The sequence below is a fragment of the Corvus hawaiiensis genome, chromosome 10 (genome assembly GCF_020740725.1).
Source record: "Corvus hawaiiensis isolate bCorHaw1 chromosome 10, bCorHaw1.pri.cur, whole genome shotgun sequence".
In the NCBI taxonomy this organism is placed as follows: Eukaryota; Metazoa; Chordata; class Aves; order Passeriformes; family Corvidae; genus Corvus; species Corvus hawaiiensis.
The window spans coordinates 27,521,138-27,541,057 of NC_063222.1; the positions used below are offsets into that span (position 1 = coordinate 27,521,138).

The 19,920-nt window shown below is 57.5% G+C and overlaps 1 protein-coding gene across 4 annotated transcripts in view; it reads right to left on the reverse strand.

The window, feature by feature from the left end:
- Window positions 1-19,920, reverse strand: part of KCNAB1 (potassium voltage-gated channel subfamily A regulatory beta subunit 1) — a 60,792-nt gene that overhangs the window by 26,060 nt on the left and 14,812 nt on the right. Inside the window, exon 1 of one of the 4 annotated variants that reach the window (XM_048314347.1) lies at window positions 18,046-19,279. The exons of 2 other annotated variants lie outside the window; for them this stretch is intronic. In XM_048314347.1, the coding sequence (XP_048170304.1) occupies window positions 18,046-18,263 (218 nt within the window). In that variant the 5' untranslated portion in view covers window positions 18,264-19,279. Of the gene's footprint in view, window positions 1-15,285; window positions 15,414-18,045; window positions 19,280-19,920 lie in introns of those variants that run through there. One more of the 4 variants, XM_048314348.1, reaches the window with a different exon arrangement.

Genomic DNA, 19,920 nt, shown 5'->3' on the forward strand with positions numbered 1-19,920 from the left:
TGTATCAGACACACACAGACAGACACACAGACACGTGCCTGCAGCTGCACAATTGCCAAGTGAAATCAATGGGCTGTCTCTAAGTAACGGGGCAGTAAAAGCTCTTTGAGCTTCCACTGCACTAATTCCGGGCTCTGAGACAATGAACCAGCTCCGTCCCTGCAGCTGAACTGGCAGCAGCCCCACAGATCCCTGAGCATGGCTGTGCTGGGAGTGGGGCTTAGAAGGTGTTGGGAACAGTGATGGGAGCAAATCCCAGTTCATTGGGAGCACATCCCAGTTCGTTGGGAGCACATCCCAGTTCGTTGGGAGCACCTGCTCTGGCCATGCACGGCTGAGCATCCTCCTGGAAAAACTGCTGGAGTGCCTGTGCCAGGCAGCTCGGGGTGTTCACCTGGAGGAGAGAAGGTTCTGGGCTAAAGGGAGAGGGACCTGGGACAAGGGGGAATGGCTTCCCAGTGCCAGAGGGCAGGGATGGGTGGGATATTGGGAAGGAATTCCTCAGGGTGGGCAGGCCCTGGCACAGGGTGCCCAGAGCAGCTGGGGCTGCCCCTGGATCCCTGGCAGTGCCCAAGGCCAGGCTGGACATTGGGGCTGGGAGCAGCCTAGGACAGTGGAAGGTGTCCCTGCCCATGGCAGGGGATGGAATTGGATGGTGTTGAGTCTCCCTTCCAACCCAAACCATTCCATGACTGATTTTTGGACAGCAATTATCAGCCTGTGCACATGCCTGCTGCCCTGGTCACCGGTCTCTGCTCAGCACTTGCCAACACCAGGGTGGGAGATGGGTCCCCATCCTCAGCCAGCCCCGAGCATCCCCCAGTAGTGTCCCTGACACCCAGAACCAGGCCAGCAGAGCCCTTTGCTGCTGTTCAGGTCCCAAGGGTATCATTCCATCCCTGAGCCCCAGCTCTGCCTCCCAAACACCCGGCACTGCCACTGCTCCCGGGGTTATCCTGCTGCTATTGAATCACTCTTCCAGAAGGAAAATTCCAGTTGGAAGCCAGTGCAGCCAAGGGGTGGAGCAGCCATCAGAGAGGACCAAGCAGGAGCCTCCGGTCTCTGAGGATCGCTTTGCCCGGCCAAAGCAGCTGATTAAAAGTCAGCTCTGATGCCTCCTTTCCTGGTTTTTCATCAGCACAGCAATCATGCTTCTCCTGCTGGGAGTCCCCTATGCGCTGCAGACGTGGAGCAATGATTCTGCTCCCACAAATCACTGCCCAACCCACAGCACCCAGAGAGCACCCAGAGTTTATCCGCTGCTGTGCCCCATCCCCACAGCCACCCTGGTCCCCTTCGCACAGCTCCTGCCTCCCAGTCTGGAACTGCCTCCTTTTCCTTGCCCTTTTCCCCACAGTTGCACCACAATCAAGGCCTGAAGGTGTTCAACACCTCAGCTCTGGGTTCTTTCAAAGGCAGAGTCCAAAGCCAAACAGCATCATGCTGGTGTGTTCCCAAAGCTGGGCTACAGCACAGCCTGGCCACTGGAGAGGCCTCACAGGGGATGGGATGGGGTGGGGAAAGGGGCAGGAAGGAGAGGTTTTGGGGCAGACAATGGGGCAGCCCCTCTCAGTGCACACAGTGGAGCTGTACAAACCTCGCTGAGGTGACCCAGCTCACACAAACCTCCAAGGCAGGACAGTCACAGCCCCCTCAGCACACAGAGCCACAGGGCACTGGTTTACTTCGTGGAGAGAAGAGACACCCCGGCCTTTCTGCTGTTTGTAGCTCTAAGATGAATTTTCAGCTTAACTGCAAATCTTTGCAGTCTCCTTCCCCAGGGAGCAGCCTTGGGACAGGTGAGTGCAGCGTCCGTGCTCTCCTGTCCTGGTGCCCGGCACCGAACAGGGGACAGCGAAAGCCGAGGGGACTTCAGCCCCGCCCAGAGCCCAGCTCTGCAGGTGGGTTTAGCTCGGCTCTGCCTCGCTGGCAGGATCCAAGGGTGACATTTTCCCTGCACAGCAGGAGCCGGGGCCGGCACCACGTCCCCGCAGCACCAGCGGCTGTGCCAGATTGGCGAGCGCGGAGCGAGGCTGTGAATCACGGCAAGCACAGCCTGGGGCCCTGGCACGCTGTTAAAAATACCCCGAGCCACCACAACAGCGTCGGGCAGCGCTGACATTTCCCTTGACTAGGCTTTTCCAAGCGCGGCACGTCATTCCCGAGGGATCCTGCGGGCGTGGGGCAGGAGCTCTCCGGGGTGCCGGGGCAGCATCCCCGGGAGCTGCCGCCAGATCCAGCCAGACACACGTGCCAGCGGCAGGGAAAAGGCTGGGAAGGAGGTGTCAGCACAGCCCACGGACAGCGGGAATGGATGGCACTCTCCTGCCGGACAGGACCCTCTGGATGGTGCAGCCACAGGGCTGGCCACCCCCCCGCCACACAGCAGGTCTGCAACGAGAGTCACAGCCGTGCTTCTCCTGCCACATCTGTGCCCGCTCCTTCCTCATCCTCCTCCATCACCCGCAGGCTCAGAGCCTCCGTGCCCAGTGCTTGCAGGGATTTTCCCTGGGATGAGCTCAGGTTTTGGCCTGGTGGGCAGTGTCCCAGCTGGGCACCAGCTCCGCGGCTGCAGGGGCCGCTCCAGCAGCACAGAGACCTGGAAAACTTTGCTCAGCTGCTGCCAGCCCTTCCCAGCCTGCAGCCAAGGGGAAAGCCCCTGCCTGGGCAGCAGGTATCACATCCCTGGGGCTCAAAGGCTCTGATTCTCCCTGCCCCCGTGACTCATTCCCATTTTCCTCGTTTCTAGCAGATAACACAGCTCCTTATCAGCAGCTCAGCCCGGTTGGGGACCACACCTGGCTCCCCACAGCCCACCCTGGCTGCTCAGAGGAAAACCACAACCCAAACCCACCACAGCACCGAGTCCTTCACACATAGAGGAAATGCTGCTCAGAAGAGACACTTCAGTTCTGCTGCAGAGCTGAATAAGCCCGAGTTAATTGTTTTATTAAATGTAATGGGCTCAGGGGCTGACACCACTCGGTGCAGGACAGGGAGGCAGCAGATCCAGCCCTGAGGACACACTCAGGGCTGCAAAAGCCTCCAGCTCCTCAAATCTGGGGGAAAACCCATCATTTTGCTGGTTAGTCTCTTAACTGCAAGCAGATGATGGGCAGAACAAGGAAAACAGAACAGATGCATTCAGGTGGGCGTGCTGGGTAAGGAGAGCCCCGTCTGTGTCCAAGGAAAGCACCAGGGCCCAACATGCACACAAAAGGTCAAGGTGACAATTTTTGGCTTCAAGAACCCCATGGTTCAACACCAGGATGTCAAAAAGTGACACAAAGGGAAAGGGAGGACTAACACATCCTGCAGCAGTACATCTGGGATAAAACCTGACAGCAAAAAGAAGGGGGGAAATATCACAGGTTTTCAAGACTCTTTTAACTAAAGTTAACATTACACACAGTCTTATCTTCCCACGGGGCCACATTACAAGGAAAAATCCCCTGGGATTGGGTTTCACCCTCCCTTGCTCCTGGGAAGTGGATGCTGCTCAGAATCCTGCCTTAAACCAGCAGTGCCCAGCTTAGTCCCAGCCTAAACTTCCTTCAACACAGGGCAGCAGTGAGGCTCGTGGAAGACATGGAAAATTCCCAGTCCTCCTTTTGCCTCTTCCCTCACCCCATGCCTCCTGCATGGGTTTTATGGGAATTTGGAGTTGAATTATTCCCTGGGAAGGGTGAGGGCTGACTGTGCAGGCAGAACTGAAGGAGAGCTAAAGGAATGTGTAATTTATATATGTACATACAGATGTGGGATGAGCCCAGAGCAGAGAGCTCCCAGGGAAGCAGGCACAGGGATCCTGGGGAGCCAGGAGAAAGGAGAGGAGGACTGGAGAGCAGCAAGCCATGGGGAGGATGAGGCTCAGTTCTGGCAGACAGAGACAAAGAGAGGATTTAGGAGAAAAAGCCCAATGTGGCAATGTTTCTGTGACCACCCAGTGCTGAGGCCACGTGCCCAGCAGAGCCCTGCGGTGGGACACCGGCACTGCTGGGCCCGGGGTCTGAGCCAAGAGGCTGCTCAAATAAAGCAAAGGGGAAAAAGTGGGGTAAAACATCCCCACAAAGGGTGCTACATGGCAAGAATGGGGCTGTCTGCTGTGGCACGGAGCAGAAAGCAATAGTAATTGTCCAGTTGTAATTAATCCTGCAGCAGGGGTATGGGTGAGAGCCCATCAGTGGCAGTGAGTGCTCTGTAACACTGGGCTGAGGCACCCGGGAGCAGCCCCAGCAGCCAGCCCAGGCACAGGGCAAACCCCTCTGCCTTCAGGCAGCAGTGGGGAAGGGCAGGTCCCCCCTGCAGGAAAACCGTCCCCATTAAACTACCACACACCTCTGGATCACAGGGTGCTGGGAGAGCAGCACAAACCCCCCCACAGAAACACCACCAACACCCACCCCTTCCCTGGCAGAGATTTATGGCCTGAGACACCTGTGCTGCTTAATTACCTCGTTAACCTACGACTGGCTCCTCTGTCCTTCAGGGACAAAACAATTACAGCACAATCCATCCCATTTATCCAGGTGGGGATTTGCTTCCCTTCTGCCCTTCTCTGGCCCAGGGAGAGTTTGGGTTTGGCCACATCAATTAACACCCCCCTAAATCAGCCCAAACCTTCTCTTCCAGTATTCCCAGCTGGAAGGGAGCAGGACAACCATCCTATTTGCCTGTGTATCCATCCATCTGCCTGTTTATCTATACATCTATCCAGCCATCTATCTTTCTATTTATTTATCCATCCATCCATCCATCCGTCAATCCATCCATCCATCCATCCACCCACCCTTCTATCTGCCTATCTATCTATTAATCCATCTATCCATCCATCCATCTCCCCATCCATTCTTTATTCACCCATCCATCTCTCTGTCTATCAGAAATGAGACAGACAAGGAGAGAGAGGTTTTTTTTTTTCCCCATGGAAAAACAGAAGTTTTAAATAAAATCTCTGCAATAACACATACAATGACTAAAACATTTTCGAGTCCACACCCACAGAAGAATCACCAGGCTTGGGAGAGCTCCACAGAATTCAGATAAAGCTGCTTTTGGCTTGTTCCAAGCCTGGTTTCATTGCCCTTTGTCCCTGGTTGTGCCCACGGCAGCCAAACTCTACCAAAATACAAACCCGTGAGGATGGTCCCAGCACAGCAGCCCGGGGTAGGTGACCCCCAGAGGACCCCCCACACACCCCCTCAGAGGTGGGGGACACAGCCAAACCGAGGAGATCATGGCACGGGTTTCCTGTTATAAACTGCAGAGAGTTTGTCTTATTGCTACAAAAATATGAAAAAAAAAAAGTAAAAAAGTCACTGCTCCTGACACTGGTGGTGGGAAAACAACGTTGCTTAGAAACATCCCCATCAGGGCTCCAGAACCGCTCCTTTCTGTGCAGAAAATGAATAAAATATGTAATTTATTCCCTGAAAAAAAGAGGCTGTTTCAAGAGACACCAAAATCCTGATGAAAGCAGAGACCCTCCCCATCTCCCTCTCCCGCTGCAGCTCATCCGATGGCCCTCACCTGCCACCTGTGGAGTAGGGACCGTGACACCTGGTTTGGCCTTGGCCCCAACCCCATTCCTGCGTCCTGCAGGGGAAAATAACAGAATCCCTGAATCCCAGAAGGGTTTGGGTTGGAGGGACATTAAAGCCCATCCAGTCCCACCCCCTCCCATGGGCAGGGACACCTGCCACTACCCCAGGTTCCTCCAAGCCCCATCCAACCTGGCCTTGGACACTTCCAGCTTCTCTGGACAGCCTGCCAGGGCTTCACCACCCTCTGAGTAAAGAATTTCTTCCTAACATCTAATCTAAATCTCTCCTCTTTTTGCTTAAAACTGTTCCCCCGTGCCCTATCACTACATGCCTGCGTTAAAAAGTTGCTCTCCCTGTTTTTTACGAGCCTCCTGCACGTCCCAGAAGATGCTAAGCTCTCAGCTCGTCCTGACACCTCCAGCACATCCATTTGTCACGATTCATGGGACTCAGGCTCGCCGGGAGCCGAGGGTGAGCCCGATGGAGGTGCTAATTCTCGCCTTTCATTAACTTGGGTGGTTTCCTGCTCCCAGGGCTGGGCTCCGTTTGTCTCCCTCGGCTCCGCGAGCCCAGCGCAGCTCGGGCAACCAGGAGCTGTCCCTGGGCCAGGCTCCGGTGGCAGGAGGGTGTCTCTGAGTGCCGTGGGTGGCAGGAGAGGCAAATAATGCTTTCTGTCTCTCATTTTGGGAACAAAACGCTTCCCAGCACGCACAGCAGTTCGCACTAAATTACCGCCCGCAGCCGCGGTGATTGCAGCGAGCAGAGCCGCAGCTTTGGGCTGGTTCAGGGACTTCAAACCCTTCTGCACCGCACGGATGCGGGGTGAGGGGGGTCTGAGTGCCCTGGGACACCCGCAGCACCTCGGGCAGGGACAAATCACAGCACTCCAGTGCTTGGGGGGATGCCACAGAAAGTGGTCACTGCTGGGGAGAAATGGTTTAGTGAGGACGGGGTTAAAACCTTCACTAATGGAAATAAAAAGGGTGGGTTTGACCAAACCCTGCTGAGCAGCTTTCCTTGCCCTGGCACAACCCACCTTCCTGCTTGTCCCTCAGAAATACTCCCTGTTTCTAAATGGAACCTGTTTCACCCTAATACAACCCAAACTGCTCCCTACCATCCATGAGAGATGGCCCAGCTGAGATGTGCCCACAGTATCACCTCATCCCCAGAGCGTCACCTCATCCCCACAGCGTCACCTCATCCCCACAGCGTCACCTCATCCCCAGAGCGTCACTTCATCCTCACAGCATCACCTCATCCCCACAGTGTCACCTCGTCCCCACAGTGTCACCTCATCCCCACAGCGTCACCTCGTGCCCACAGTGTCACCTCATCCCCACAGCGTCACCTCGTCCCCACAGCAGCCCATGGCCCTGGGACCTTTGGTGCTCAGACCAAGGCAGCATGTCTCAGCAAAGGCTCCGTGTGGGGACAGAAGTCAAGACAGGTTCAGACCATAAACCTGCAGCAAAGACAGAGAGTCAGAATCACAGAACGTCCTGAGCTGGAAGGGCCTCCCAAGGATCATCCAGACCAGCTCCTGGCCCTGCACAGGCACCCCAGCAGTCCCACCCTGTGCCTCCCTGAGAGCATTGTCCAAGTGCTTCCCGATGAAGTTCAGGTATTTACGCAAAGCATCGACTCTCAGGAATTTTTTACCTCTATTCTCAACTGATGACAAGCACAGATAAACATGCCAAGCTGCAGCAGCTGGACCAGCGTAGGTGGCCCGACTTGTGCAAGCTGAAAACACAGATTTCTTCCCTTGCTTGAGCACGTGCATCCTTCGCTTTGCTCTGGCATTCAATGTGACACCTGCGCTGTGTGACTGTGCTCGTGTTTGCTGCTCGGCAAACTGCTTTGTGATCTCCTACCTGTTACAGAAATAAAAGAGAGTCTGATTTGGACCACGTGCTTCGGCAGCAGTGAAGGTGCTCCTGGAGCAACGCTGCTTCCCTGCTGTGTCAGGGTAGGAGGAGATTGATCATAGAACCCCAGAACGGTTTGGGTTGGAAGGGACCCTAAAGATTATCCCATTCTGCCCCTGCCATGGGCAGGACACCTTCCACTATGCCAGGCTGCTCCAAGCCCCATCCAGCCTGGCCTAGCACACTTCCAGTCCATGACACAGTCCCAGGTGTCTCCCTGTGCACAGTCCTCACCATGCAGGTCCTGCAGCACACAGCAGTGATGTTCAGGATTAGGTCAGTGATACAAAATAGGAAAGAAAACTGCTACTCCTGGAATAACTGCAGAGACAAAACAGGGCAGTCCTGATGGGCTGGGGAAGGCAGGAGGTGGCTCCTGGGCAGTGGCAACCCAGCTGGGCCGCAGGAGGGGCAGCCAGCCCAGGCAGGGATGGCACAGGGCACAAGCAGGTGCCTGAAGGGCGTCCAGCCCCCGTTCCCTGGCTCCCTTCTCACTTCCCAACTCCTCTCCCGTACTCGTAGGGCCACCGGCTGCGTAGGTGGTCGCCTCAGCTGAAATTCCCCAGCGTTTTTCTTGGCTGCATCCCCACAAAGTTGCAGATGACGCATTAAAATGTAGATAAGGCAGAGGAGATGGGCCTGGCCCAGCGCAGCCCTGACGGGTGCTCGGCCCTGCCCGCGCCGGCCACGGGCCTGTGGCCACCCTGAGCCCTCCGGCCGGACACGGAGCCATCGCCCAGCTGGGCACACCTGCCCAGGCAGCCCCTTGGCCACAGCTGTGGCAGCTGCTGGGTCACCAGGTGGGGACACCGCAGCGGGGGCAGCGCTGGCAGCGGCGTTCCCAGGGGAACAACTCCTGCTGGAGGGCCCCATCCCAGCGCAGCCCCCGCCGCGCTTCGTCACCGTCCGACCCCGGCAGCCAGAGAAAAACTCTTTGTCATCCTGCAGCCAGGCTTTTCAAGTGTGGGATTTCAAATGTCTGAGGGAATTACGTTATCCGTGCAAAAAAACTTGATGGAGTCAAGTTATTTCCAGGAATAAGAGGAACAGGGAGAGCTCCATCCCATCTGTGCGCGGCGGGATCCGCAGCCCCCCATCATCCCACGGCGGTCCCCAGCCCCGTGGTGCTGCTGGGGGATGCACACAGAGCCAGCAGCCTGGGACACGTCCTGCCCCTGTCCCACTGACCGCACATCCCACGCTTTGGAGTCAGTATCTGAGTCGTGCCTGTGTGCAGAGGGCACAGCCAACAAACCCCACAGGGCTGAGCATTACAAATGCCATTTTCCCTCCTTTCGGTGCCACCTCACACTCAAAGAGGCAAAATAAAAACAGTAAAAGCCTGTCAAGGGGTTTGCCTTCCCCACCCCTTGACCCACCTTGGAAAGTATTGGTCACTGAGCTGAAGTGGGTGAATAAGCTGGAACTGGAAAATAGGTGCTTTCTCCACAGGCAAGAGAGGCTGGTTCTGACACAATCCTGAGGCTGGGGAAGGGGAAGGAATCTGAGCAGTCCCAGGATAACTCTGGGCTCTCAGCACAGCCCAGGGCAGTTCCATCCCATCTGCATCTGGAAGCACCCACAGCAGGGATGGCCCAGGAAGGGGAGACTTCACTTTGGAGGGGCAATTTATCCTTGCAACAACATTCAGATAACAGCAATTTGCAGGAATTATTATAAAAATAAGCAGCCTGAGGTAGGGAAACCACTGGGAAAAAAAATGGAATTTATGTTTTGATTACTGTGCTGGACTTCTGCTTTTTGACAGAGAAAATACGTTTTTTGAAAGATTTTAAGTATTGCTGAACAAGGGCCTGGAGTGACAGGATAAGAGGGAATGGCTTCCCACTGCCAGAGGGCAGGGATAGATGGGATATCGGGCAGAAATTGCCAGGTTGGACAGGGCTTGGAGCAGCCTGGGATAGTGAAAACTGTCCCTTCCCACGGCAGGGGGTGGAAGGGGATGGGCTTTAAGGTCCCTTCCAACCCAGCCCATTGTGGGCTGATTTGACGGCTCCAAGAAGCAGCTGCAGCAGTTTCACAGCCAGCACAGCTGAAGCTGCTTTTCTGTGTCGGCTTTTATGGCAAATTCAATGCCAAAAGGAAAATATAGGTATGCCATAAAATTTTTATGACTTCATCCTCAAAATATCTCCAAAGCAGCTTGTTTACCTAGAGGGCACGTTCTCCTGGTGATCTCAGGAGCTCCCTCAGAAGATCCAACAGCCCCAGCCCCGCTCTCCTCCCCCGTGCACAGGCACCATCCCATCTATCGCACCCGAGGCTCTCCACGTGTGCTCCATCCAGCTGGATTTAAGCTGCTGGGGGCCCTGCATAGACTCTCACACCAATCCCGCATCTTGTCACCAAAACCAAGGAGAAACCTGCTCCAGCTTCCCTCTGAGGAGAATTTCTTATACATTTGGATCCTCGAGGAGCACGTCTCGGATTGCCAGGGCAGCGGCTCCCTGGGAAGCAGCAGGAGGGGGGGAATGAGATGGGCTTTAGGGTCCCTTCCAACCCAAACCATTCTGGGATCCTGTGAACTTCTAAAATGGGTTTGTTCAGGAGCAAACCCCTTCCAAGGCTCCAGTCAAATGCTGACCCCTGCAGAGGGATGGAAGGATGGCCTGGACACCCTGAAGAACAGGGCCGGGACACGGGACAGGCCACAGCACCCAAATCTACCCCTCCGCACCATCCAGACCCAGACCCAGACCTTACATCCAGACCCTCCACTGACCTTACATCAACATCCGCCCACCACCCAACGCCACCAGAGCCCGCCTTGCTGGGTGTTTTCCAAACACTAAAGCAAGGGAAGCTCTGCTGGAGCAGCAGCTGTGGGGGCAGGTCCATGGCATGTCCCTCCTCACCACAGCGTTGGGCACACGCCGGGCCCCAGGCACAGAGGAGAGTCCCTGAGCCACAGCAGAGACTTGTCACCCTGGCTGTGACCTCTGGGCTCACACCCAGTCACACCAGAGCATTTTCCTTTCCTCAAAGACAATTAATTTCTTAACAAACACATTCTGCAGAAGGCGTTTTGTAGAGTTAGTCTGAAATAAAAATAAGCACACTCAAAACTCTGATTGGATTTTGCCAAAGCAGCCAGGCTAAAATAATACATTTTAAATGTCTTAAACTGTGCACTTCCCAAGTAACTAAATTACAGCGTTCCTGCACGACGGCTTCTCTCCCATCCATTTAAGCATTAAAGTTGTCAGGCAGCCTTGAGATGGAAAATACCAGGCTGCAGGGAAGGGTTTGGGAGGAGGGTGGAGCGGGGTGAGTTTGAGCAGCCGTGGGGCAGGGACGTGCTCCAGCCACCAGCACCAGCCAGAGAGGTGCCCCACACAGGGGACAGCCACCCACTGCCACTGCCCAGAGAGGGCACACGGGTCTGGGGGCACGGGAGTGGCAGTGGTGATGGGGACAGCCACCCGTGGGCGACAGGGAGAGTCATCCACGGGTGACAGGACACCCACCCACGGGTGACAGGGACATCCAACCGTGTGTGACAGTGACACCCACCCACGGGTGACAGGCACACCCAGCCAGGCTGCTCCGTGCCCTTGCCCTCCCCGTGCCCCTCGGCCAGGGTGGCTGTGGGCGGCTCCGTGGCTCAGCCCCCACAGCTCCGCTGCATTATTTAAAAGCCTCCTTAAAATAACATCGTTCTGCTTCCGCTTAAGCAGAGCACCATGAGAGTCGTGCTCTTGGAGCACCACTTGTCCTTGAATCCAGTCCTGCCCTCCCCATCTCATCGCTCCCCCTCGGGATTACAAGGGGGGCACCGCCTGCAGAGCCGTGCCCGCTGCTCCCAGTGCCACCCGCACCGCGGGCAGGGCTGTCCCCAGGGCGGCCCAGGGGCTGGGCAGGAGAAACCCCTTGGGCTGCATGTGCACAGGGCTGGGCAGCGCTGCTCCAGGGCCAAAGCCACGCTGGAGAGCCAGGAGCAGCCAGAGCAGCTGGGCAGGTACTGCAAAGCAAAGCCAACTTTGCTTTATCCGACACCTGGAAGAGGAGATCCATCTCTGCTGCTCACACCAGCCCGGGCACCTGCAAAGTCCTCATTTATCACGGAATCCTGGAATCGCTGAGGTTGGAAGGAGCTGGAGGATGACAGAGCCAGCCCCGAGGCAGCAGTGGCTGCACCGAAGGCGGCAGCCAGGGAGGAGGGTGCCCTGCCAGGTCCCGTGCACTGCCCTGGATTCGGAGTGCAGCTGGAAAATGAATGTGTGTCCAAACCTAATGCTGGTTTAACACTGCAATGTGATGAGAGGGGAGAAATCCAGACCCCACCAGGCCCCGGCCTCACCTCGGAGCTGCAAACTCCTGGGCAGCCACTGGGAATGCGAAAGCAGCACAAATCAGCAGATTGTGTTTACTCAACTGGTTCCTTTTCCTTCCCTTTTGAGTTATTCCTGCCTCCTTTGTAGCCATTATAAGCTACTGTCCTGGGGGGAAAAGCATTGTGAATTCAGCATAAATCCATTCTGTTCACTGGATTAGTCTTAATTTGCAGCAAGAAAATGAAGATCAGGCGATGAGCCATAAAAGTCAGCCTGATGTGGAGAGTACTGAAACAATATGGAGCTTGATATCAAAATAATTGTACCATTTGCATGTGAGAGTTTAAAACTGCTCATAATTGCAGCAAGACTTAAATAAACCACAGTTTCCTAAATATGTGAGGTAGTTATTATGGTTAATGCTTGGAAAAAGAAACGTGGGGAAAAAGAAGACACAGCTCCTGGAACACTGCTAAGAAATACCTGCTTCCACTTACACCCCCTTGGCAAGCACAAGACTCAACTCCTATTCCCAAAGGAATTCTGCAGCCCAAGGTGACCTGGGTGCATTTCCCAACCCATCAGGCTGGGGTTGGTTTGGCCTCCTCCAAGCCCACATCCGTGGCACAGAGTCCAGGACGCCACGTGCCTCGCAGGGCCATTCCAGCGGCAGTAATACCCCGATGCCACAGAGGGAATTTGTGTTTTAATAAAATCATCCTTGCTTCCAGCCCGTGGGTGACCCGGGCATGTTCAAAGCTGTGGAAGGAACCGCCGGGGATGGTGGATGCTGATGGTGCTCACACCCGGGGGCCCTGCAGGGCTCCAGCCCCTCCCAGGCTGAGATTCCTCCTGCTCTGCCAGCGCTTGGCAGCTGCACCAGGAACCCCTCCAGGAGGGGGAACAGCTGAGGGATGTTCCATGGAATCATAGAATCATCCCAGGTTTGGAAGGGACCTTAAAGCCCATCCAGTGCCACCCCTGCCATGGCAGGGACACCTCCCACTGTCCCAGGCTGCTCCAAGCCCCAGTGTCCAGCCTGGCCTTGGGCACTTGGGATCCACAGCTGCTCTGGGCACCCTGTGCCAGGGCCTCCCCACCCTCACAGGGAACAATTTCTTCCTAAAATCTCCTCTAAATCTCTCCTGTTTCCCAGGGGATGAGGAAGAAAGCAAACTTTACTTGTCAAGGTTTATCTGCCCAGATCACCTTTACGTAATTCCAATGTCAGCAACTTTACTTCCACAGATTCCTCCCTGTACCTTCACCATCCCCAAATGCTCAGCTCGCCCCAGATTTGAAAACCATGCTAGGGAGGGAAACTGTTTTCTGCCCTCCCTTCTTCCCCCTTTACTCACTTGTTTTTCAGCTCTTATCTTACAAACGTTAGCAACACTTCTCTAATGACGGAAGATTCTCACCCCTTTGGGCGGGAAGGATGGGTTTCCTCTCGGGGGATGGTGCCCGGCCTCTCCTCACGCTGCCCAGGCCCCGCGGAATATGAACTCCACCCATTTGCCGTTGCAGATAAAATTTTTTGTTGAGGCTCGCACCGGAGTTAATGGTCAAAGCTGCCGCCATCAATTATGGATGAGCACAAATAGATAGTTGTGCTCTGTAAATTGCCCATGCGCAGGCATGGGCTCGGCAAAGGGCTATTTCTGAACTGCTGACGGCCCCGAACCGGCCCCGCAGCGGCGGAGCCTGGCACAGCCCAACTCCCATCTCAGCCCAGCTCCCATCCCAGCCCAGCTCCGAGCACAGCCCAGCTCCCATCCCAGCCCAGCTCCCATCCCAGCCCAGCTCCCATCCCAGCCCAGCTCCGAGCACAGCCCGGCTCCAGGCACAGCCCGGCTCCCATCCCAGCCCAGCTCCCATCCCAGCCCAGCTCCAGGCACAGCCCGGCTCCCATCCCAGCCCGGCTCCGGGCACAGCCCGGCTCCCATCCCAGCCCAGCTCCAGGCACAGCCCAGCTCCAGGCACAGCCCGGCTCCCATCCCAGCCCAGCTCCAGGCACAGCCCGGCTCCCATCCCAGCCCAGCTCCCATCCCAGCCCAGCTCCAGGCACAGCCCGGCTCCCATCCCAGCCCAGCTCCAGGCACAGCCCAGCTCCAGGCACAGCCCAGCTCCAGGCACAGCCCGGCTCCCATCCCAGCCCAGCTCCAGGCACAGCCCAGCTCCAGGCACAGCCCGGCTCCCATCCCAGCCCAGCTCCAGGCACAGCCCAGCTCCAGGCACAGCCCAGCTCCGGGCACAGCCCAGCTCCAGGCACAGCCCAGCTCCCATCCCAGCCCGGCTCCCATCCCAGCCCAGCTCCCATCCCAGCCCAGCTCCGAGCACAGCCCAGCTCCCATCCCAGCCCAGCTCCAGGCACAGCCCAGCTCCCATCCCAGCCCAGCTCCCATCCCAGCCCAGCTCCCATCCCAGCCCAGCTCCAGGCACAGCCCAGCTCCCATCCCAGCCCAGCTCCCATCCCAGCCCAGCTCCCATCCCAGCCCAGCTCCAGGCACAGCCCAGCTCCCATCCCAGCCCGGCTCCCATCCCAGCCCAGCTCCCATCCCAGCCTGGCTCCAGGCGCTCCTGGGCACAGTTCCTCCTCCTGGGAGCACGCTCTGGGGCGCTCTGGGCAAGGCTTTGCACTGCTGCAGCTGTGACGGAAAGGGGCTGGTATCAAAGAATCTGGGAATTCTACAGTGGCTTGGCCTGGAAGGGACCTTAAAGACCCATTCCACCCCTGCCATGGGCAGGGACACCTTCCACTGTCCCAGGCTGCTCCAAGCCCCAGTGCCCACCCTGGCCTTGGGCACTGCCAGGGATCCAGGGGCAGCCACAGCTGCTCTGGGCACCCTGTGCCAGGGCCTCACCAGCCTCATTGTAAGAACTTCTTCCTACTATGTAATTTTAAGTCTGAGAACAGCAAGGCTGGTGCCAGTCTCACTTTGAGAAGTTGTTCCCTGTGGGAGCAGCACCACATCCCAAACCACCCCCAGCACCAGGATCAGGGCTGGATCCATTTTACTGAAAAGAACTTTAAAGAAGATACGGCAAATTAGGAGAGAGAAGAACCCAGGCTGTGACGTCTCCACGGTCCAAAGCAGGTGGAGACCCGGGCTGCCGTCCCTCCTCCCTGCTGTGCATCATCTCAGGGAAGCAAAGCCACATCCTTTGTTTCCAGCAGCGGTGCGGCAGATTGCAATTTTCCAAGCCAAACGCTGCAACTACATCATTTTCAAAGAAAGGCTTGAAGTGATCCCAGATATTCTCCCCGAGCATCTGGGCAGGCTCCCCAGTGGGACTGAACTGGAGCATTTAAAAGGATAAAAGAGAGCAGTCCTCTGCCCGTTCGCCTTCCGCAGGAGGAGGCAGCCAGGCTGTGCCCGGCAGTGACAGCGGCGGTGATGCCTGGGGAGTCCTGTCCGGCTCCTGCCACAGCCCGGCAGGGAAGATGCCAAACACAAAGCTCTTTTTGCAAAGGCAGAGCCGAGGTTTGCTCAGGTGAGCGCCGCGGGGACGCACCTGAGTCCTCGTATTTGCAGCTGTTTCCCGGCGAACGCATTTATTCCCGTAAACTTTTGCCTTTCATATTCCAATTCGGTCCCTGAGCTGGAGCGGGGCCAGAAACATGTCATTTGGTGAAAAGCCCCCGAGCTGGCTCCTCTCCCGCCCCCACCCCTGTCACAGGCGTAGTCGCTGTCTCTCCCTTTTACATAATCCCAGCGGATCGGGAGCGCCTGGCAGCCGGGGGAGGCAGCCCGGGGTCGGGAGCATCCCGGGAGCGGAGCGGGAGCTGCGGGGCAGCGCTGCCGCGGGGGCGGCGCAGCGCTCGGGGGCGCAGGGGGGCGGCTCTCGGTATTTTTAGCGTGAATCGAGGGCCAGCGTGGCTGTCGTGGCCTTTGGAGCAGCTCACGCTGCAGAGCTCAGCATCAAGGACATAATTCAGGCAGAAAATGAATTGGGAAGGACTTCAGGTTCAAATGTGAGGGAGCTGAGGACTTTACAGAATTATTGTTGCAGCCGTTGGGAAAAGCCTTTGGCTTTGGATTTCCCTCGGGCTGAGGAATCAGTCCCAAGGTGAAGGCGAAATTCCAGCTCCACTGGTTGGTAGGCGCTTCCCACCCAAAGGTTATCGCGACTCAGCAGCGTCGCAGCTGAGCCCGAGGGTTACTCAGCTCTTCCTCCCAATTCCCCTGCGCTGCTTCTCTTGGGGGAGAAATCAGCTCTGCATACGGAACGATTTGCGAGAAGAAACAGAGATTAGTCATAAAGATAAAACCTCAGCCTTGTCGCCAACGAGCTGCTATTCCTGGTGCAATTCCCAGGTCTGGGGCAGACGGAGTGCCGGGGCTGTGAGAACTCCGCTGGGACAATCCACCCTCACTCTCCAAACCTTACCCAGGAATAAGGCAGAAAGGACTCGCAAAGGCCCAACTGTGGAGGCTGCAGGAGCAAGGAATTGCGGTTATCCAGAGTGCTGGTTCCCTGGGGGAGAGCGCGGCCGGGAGCCCGGGGAAATCGGGGGATAACTGCGGGCAATTAGCACACAGTGCCCGTGCAGCCAGCGAGCATGGCTGGGGAGCAGGTCCTGCCTCCCAGAGACACCCCATGAGCATGGCTGGAGAGCAGGTCCTGCCTCCCAGAGACACCATCAAAGACTCGTCTCCTACAGATGAGCTTACAGGGAAACTGAGGCACGATGGCTTGGATGGGGCTGCCAGAGGGGTCAGGGGTCACAGGAGCTGCTGGCTGCCACTGCTCCACTGGGGAGGTGCTTAAAGGACAAGTTTCACTGATTTTGAGTGTCTTGTTTTCGGACAGGACCCTCTGCCACGCCCCAAACACTGCCCTCCCCACGGCTGGGGCCGGACCGCAGCACCCGGGATCCCCCTGGACACTGCCCGTGCCAGGATCCCCCTGGACACTGCCCCTGCCATGCCACCCCCAGCCCCTCGTCCGGCTGGGACCTGGCTCCAGGAGACATTTATTAACCAGCAGTTCTGCCCTGGCCACAGGCTCACGAAGGACTTCTGCTGCCAGCACCATGCCAGGAGGGTGCAATGTCCCTGCTGAAAGTTGGTCATGGCTGAAGGACAGGGACAAGCAGCTGGAAAGGCCGGGCTTCCACTCGGGCCAAGCCTCCCTGCCGTTTATCAACCATCCACACAAAGCACAGAAAATTACATCTGAGCACCCCATCCACCATGCCTCCAGTCTGCACAGTTCCTGGAGAGTTAATATTGACATTTTCCGAGGTGCAGGATCGCCCTGCACTGGCTGCAGCACCCCTGGATCCGAGAGTGGCTGCTGAACCCAGAGTGGCTTTGCAGCCGTCCCAGGACCCCAAACCCAGCATTAACACAAAACTGCATCCTGCAGCTCCCCTGGGCAGGTCTGGTGGCATAGGAGCCCTGGCTGGTATCCCACGGGCTGGGAACCAGCAGGATGAAGCTGCCTGGAGCCCCACGCCCCCCAGCCTGCCCAAGGAGCCCTCCAGTGCCAGCTGCCTCCTCCAGCAGCAGCTCCACCTCAGGCATGGGGTGCAGAGATCCCAGGCTGTCCCCTTCTCCCAGTCCGAATGTCACCCATTAGTGGCTGAAAGGGACACCCTGAACAGGCAAAAGCCAGCACCAAAGGCACACAAATCCTTCTCACTCGCAGCCGAAGGCAGGACAGAGAAGCTGATCAGCTGCCCACACCGAGCACTTCGGACTGAACTCACAGCCATTCCTTATTTTTCCTGCCTAAGTTAGGAGGAGTAAAAACCTGTGAGAGGCAGGAGGCATTCCATAAGAATGCCTGAGATTTTGTTTTCTGCATTTGCCTAAAATTGGCTTTGATCTCATCTTCCCCAAGTGAACCAGGTGAGAAGTCCGTGAGCCACCCCCACGGTGGATTGATACCCAAGGCAGACGCCTCTGCTCCACTCCGCAAACCAACTTTCCTTGTCCAGCCCCAAGCATGATTTGCTAATTTATTTTTCTACTCATTAGCACCAATATTAGTTATATTGAACACTTAATAGGAACCATCTTACCACCACTGTCACAGATTCACGACGTTGTATAGAATCTCCCCAAGCAAGCGGGATTTTGGTATAAAATCACAAACACATTTGCCTGCAAAAACATAAACACCCCAAAGCTTCCCCGTTATGCCCAAGTTTAAAAATCTATTAATAACCTGAGGAGAGAGCTCCTCTGCAAAACCAGGTGCATCCACGCAGGCAAAGTAAAGAGCTATTACACTGCAAGGGAACAAAGACCGAGACCGTGCCCATACCTATATTTCATGCCCGTTTGCTTTGCGGTGGATTCTTTTAATGAAATGTGGTGCTGCGGGGTAAATGTCCCCAAACTGCGAGCGATAATAGCCACTGTCCGAAATTTTGCCCGGGCTGCATTCACTACGTTCGGGGTGGTGGTGTTCTGCTTGCTGATGAGCCTGTCTTCACCATTTCTCTTCAAGTTGTGGTCTGTGCAGGCGATGGACACTTGCATCGCGCCCGCGGTGCCCCGGCCAGGTGGCGGGCGGACCCACGGCCCCCCACGGGCTGCAGCTGCCCAGCACGGCCGGCAAACCTCCGACCTGGGACTCCCCGAGCACCGGGGGCTCCGGCAGAGCCGCGCTGCGTGCCCGCGATGCCGGCGGCAGAGAAACGCGAACTTGCCACGGCAACCGCGCGAGCGGCTTCGGGCTCACTCCGGGCTCTCCGCGGCGATGCTGCTGCTCAGCCAGAAGCATCCATCCAGTCAGGTGCTCCCGGAGCGCCGCTCCTTCATGGTGATCGCTCCGCAGCCGCTCTGTCTCGCTGCAGGCTCCCGGCCGCTGGTTTTAAATCACTGCGGGCATCCTGCGAGCGCTGGCTCCGGCGCCGCTGGACCGCGAAGTGCTGAGCAGGCACAGCCGAGCCCCGTCCCTCGCCAGCGCGTCCCTAAGGAGCGGCAGCATCCATCGGTGTCCTTCGCCCAGGCGCAGCAGCGCTACCTCCCACCCATGGCAGCCCGCCGAGCGCTGGCAGCGGCTCCGCAGCGGCCCCGGGATCCCCCCGCCAGAGCCTGCGGGGAGGATGGGAAGGATGGGAAGGATGCGAACGACGGGCCTCCTTTGTGCTCGGAGGGAAGGCAGGCGATTCAGGCAGATCCGCCCGCAAAAATCCCTGCCGGCATCGCTCAGCAAGGTCTTCTGTAGCGGGCAGCAATTCGGTGTTAAAATGGGTTAATTATGGGGGAAAGGGAAAAAAAAATAAGGGGGAGGGGGAGGAAAATCGCTGCGCCCCGGTGTGTGAGGGAGTTAACAAGTTAATCCCGTGTTTTGGCACCCGGAGCCGCCGCCCGCAGCCCCCGGCTGGCAGCAGGGCCGGGGTTAATCCCGCTCCCCCAGCATCGCCAGCGGAATGAGCCGCAGCGCAAAGGCTTCAGAGCAAAACCAGAGCGTCCCTCAGCAGAGCAAACCATCCCCATCCCCGGCTGCGGCCGACGCTGCGGTCGGAGCCCGGCACTGCCCGGTGCCACCTCTCCTGTGGCGCTGGCTCTGGGCACCCAGGGGACCCCCAGGCTGCGGAGCTGCTCACGGGAGCGGTGGGAGGGTGACAGGGACAGGGAGGTTTGGAGACCCCCGCCCGTCACTGTCACCAGCAGAGCGGCCCTGGGGAGGGACAGGCAGTGGGTGTCCCTGGGTGCAGCCCCACAGCAGAGGATGCCCGAGTGTGGCAGGGCAGGTGGGTGAGGGCAGGGTCACCCGTGGTCCCTTTTCCACCTTGCGCAGGCCCTGAAAAATGGTTCGGGGGGCCGCACTCCTTCATCTGCCCCAGACTGCCCGAGGGGTTGGGACGAGGGGGCACCTCCGGAGCTCCTCCTGCCCACCCCCCACTCACTGCCAGGCCCAGGCCCCGTCCCCTTGGGGTGTGAGCAGCTCCCAGGCTGGACCCTCCTGCAGTGACCTGCCTGACGTACCCAGAAGTGGAGCAGGAGCCGTGGCAGAGGGGGCTGGGAATGCTGGCTGGGGGATCACAACCTGCTTTGAGCTCAGGGTGGCAGAGCTTTGACCCCTGCCCTGCAGCGGGGGCACACCACGGTGCCCCCCCTCCATCCTGCTGAGGAGGGGGCGTATGGGAGCGCTGGGGGGGCAGCTGGCAGCCAGCCGAGGCCACCCACC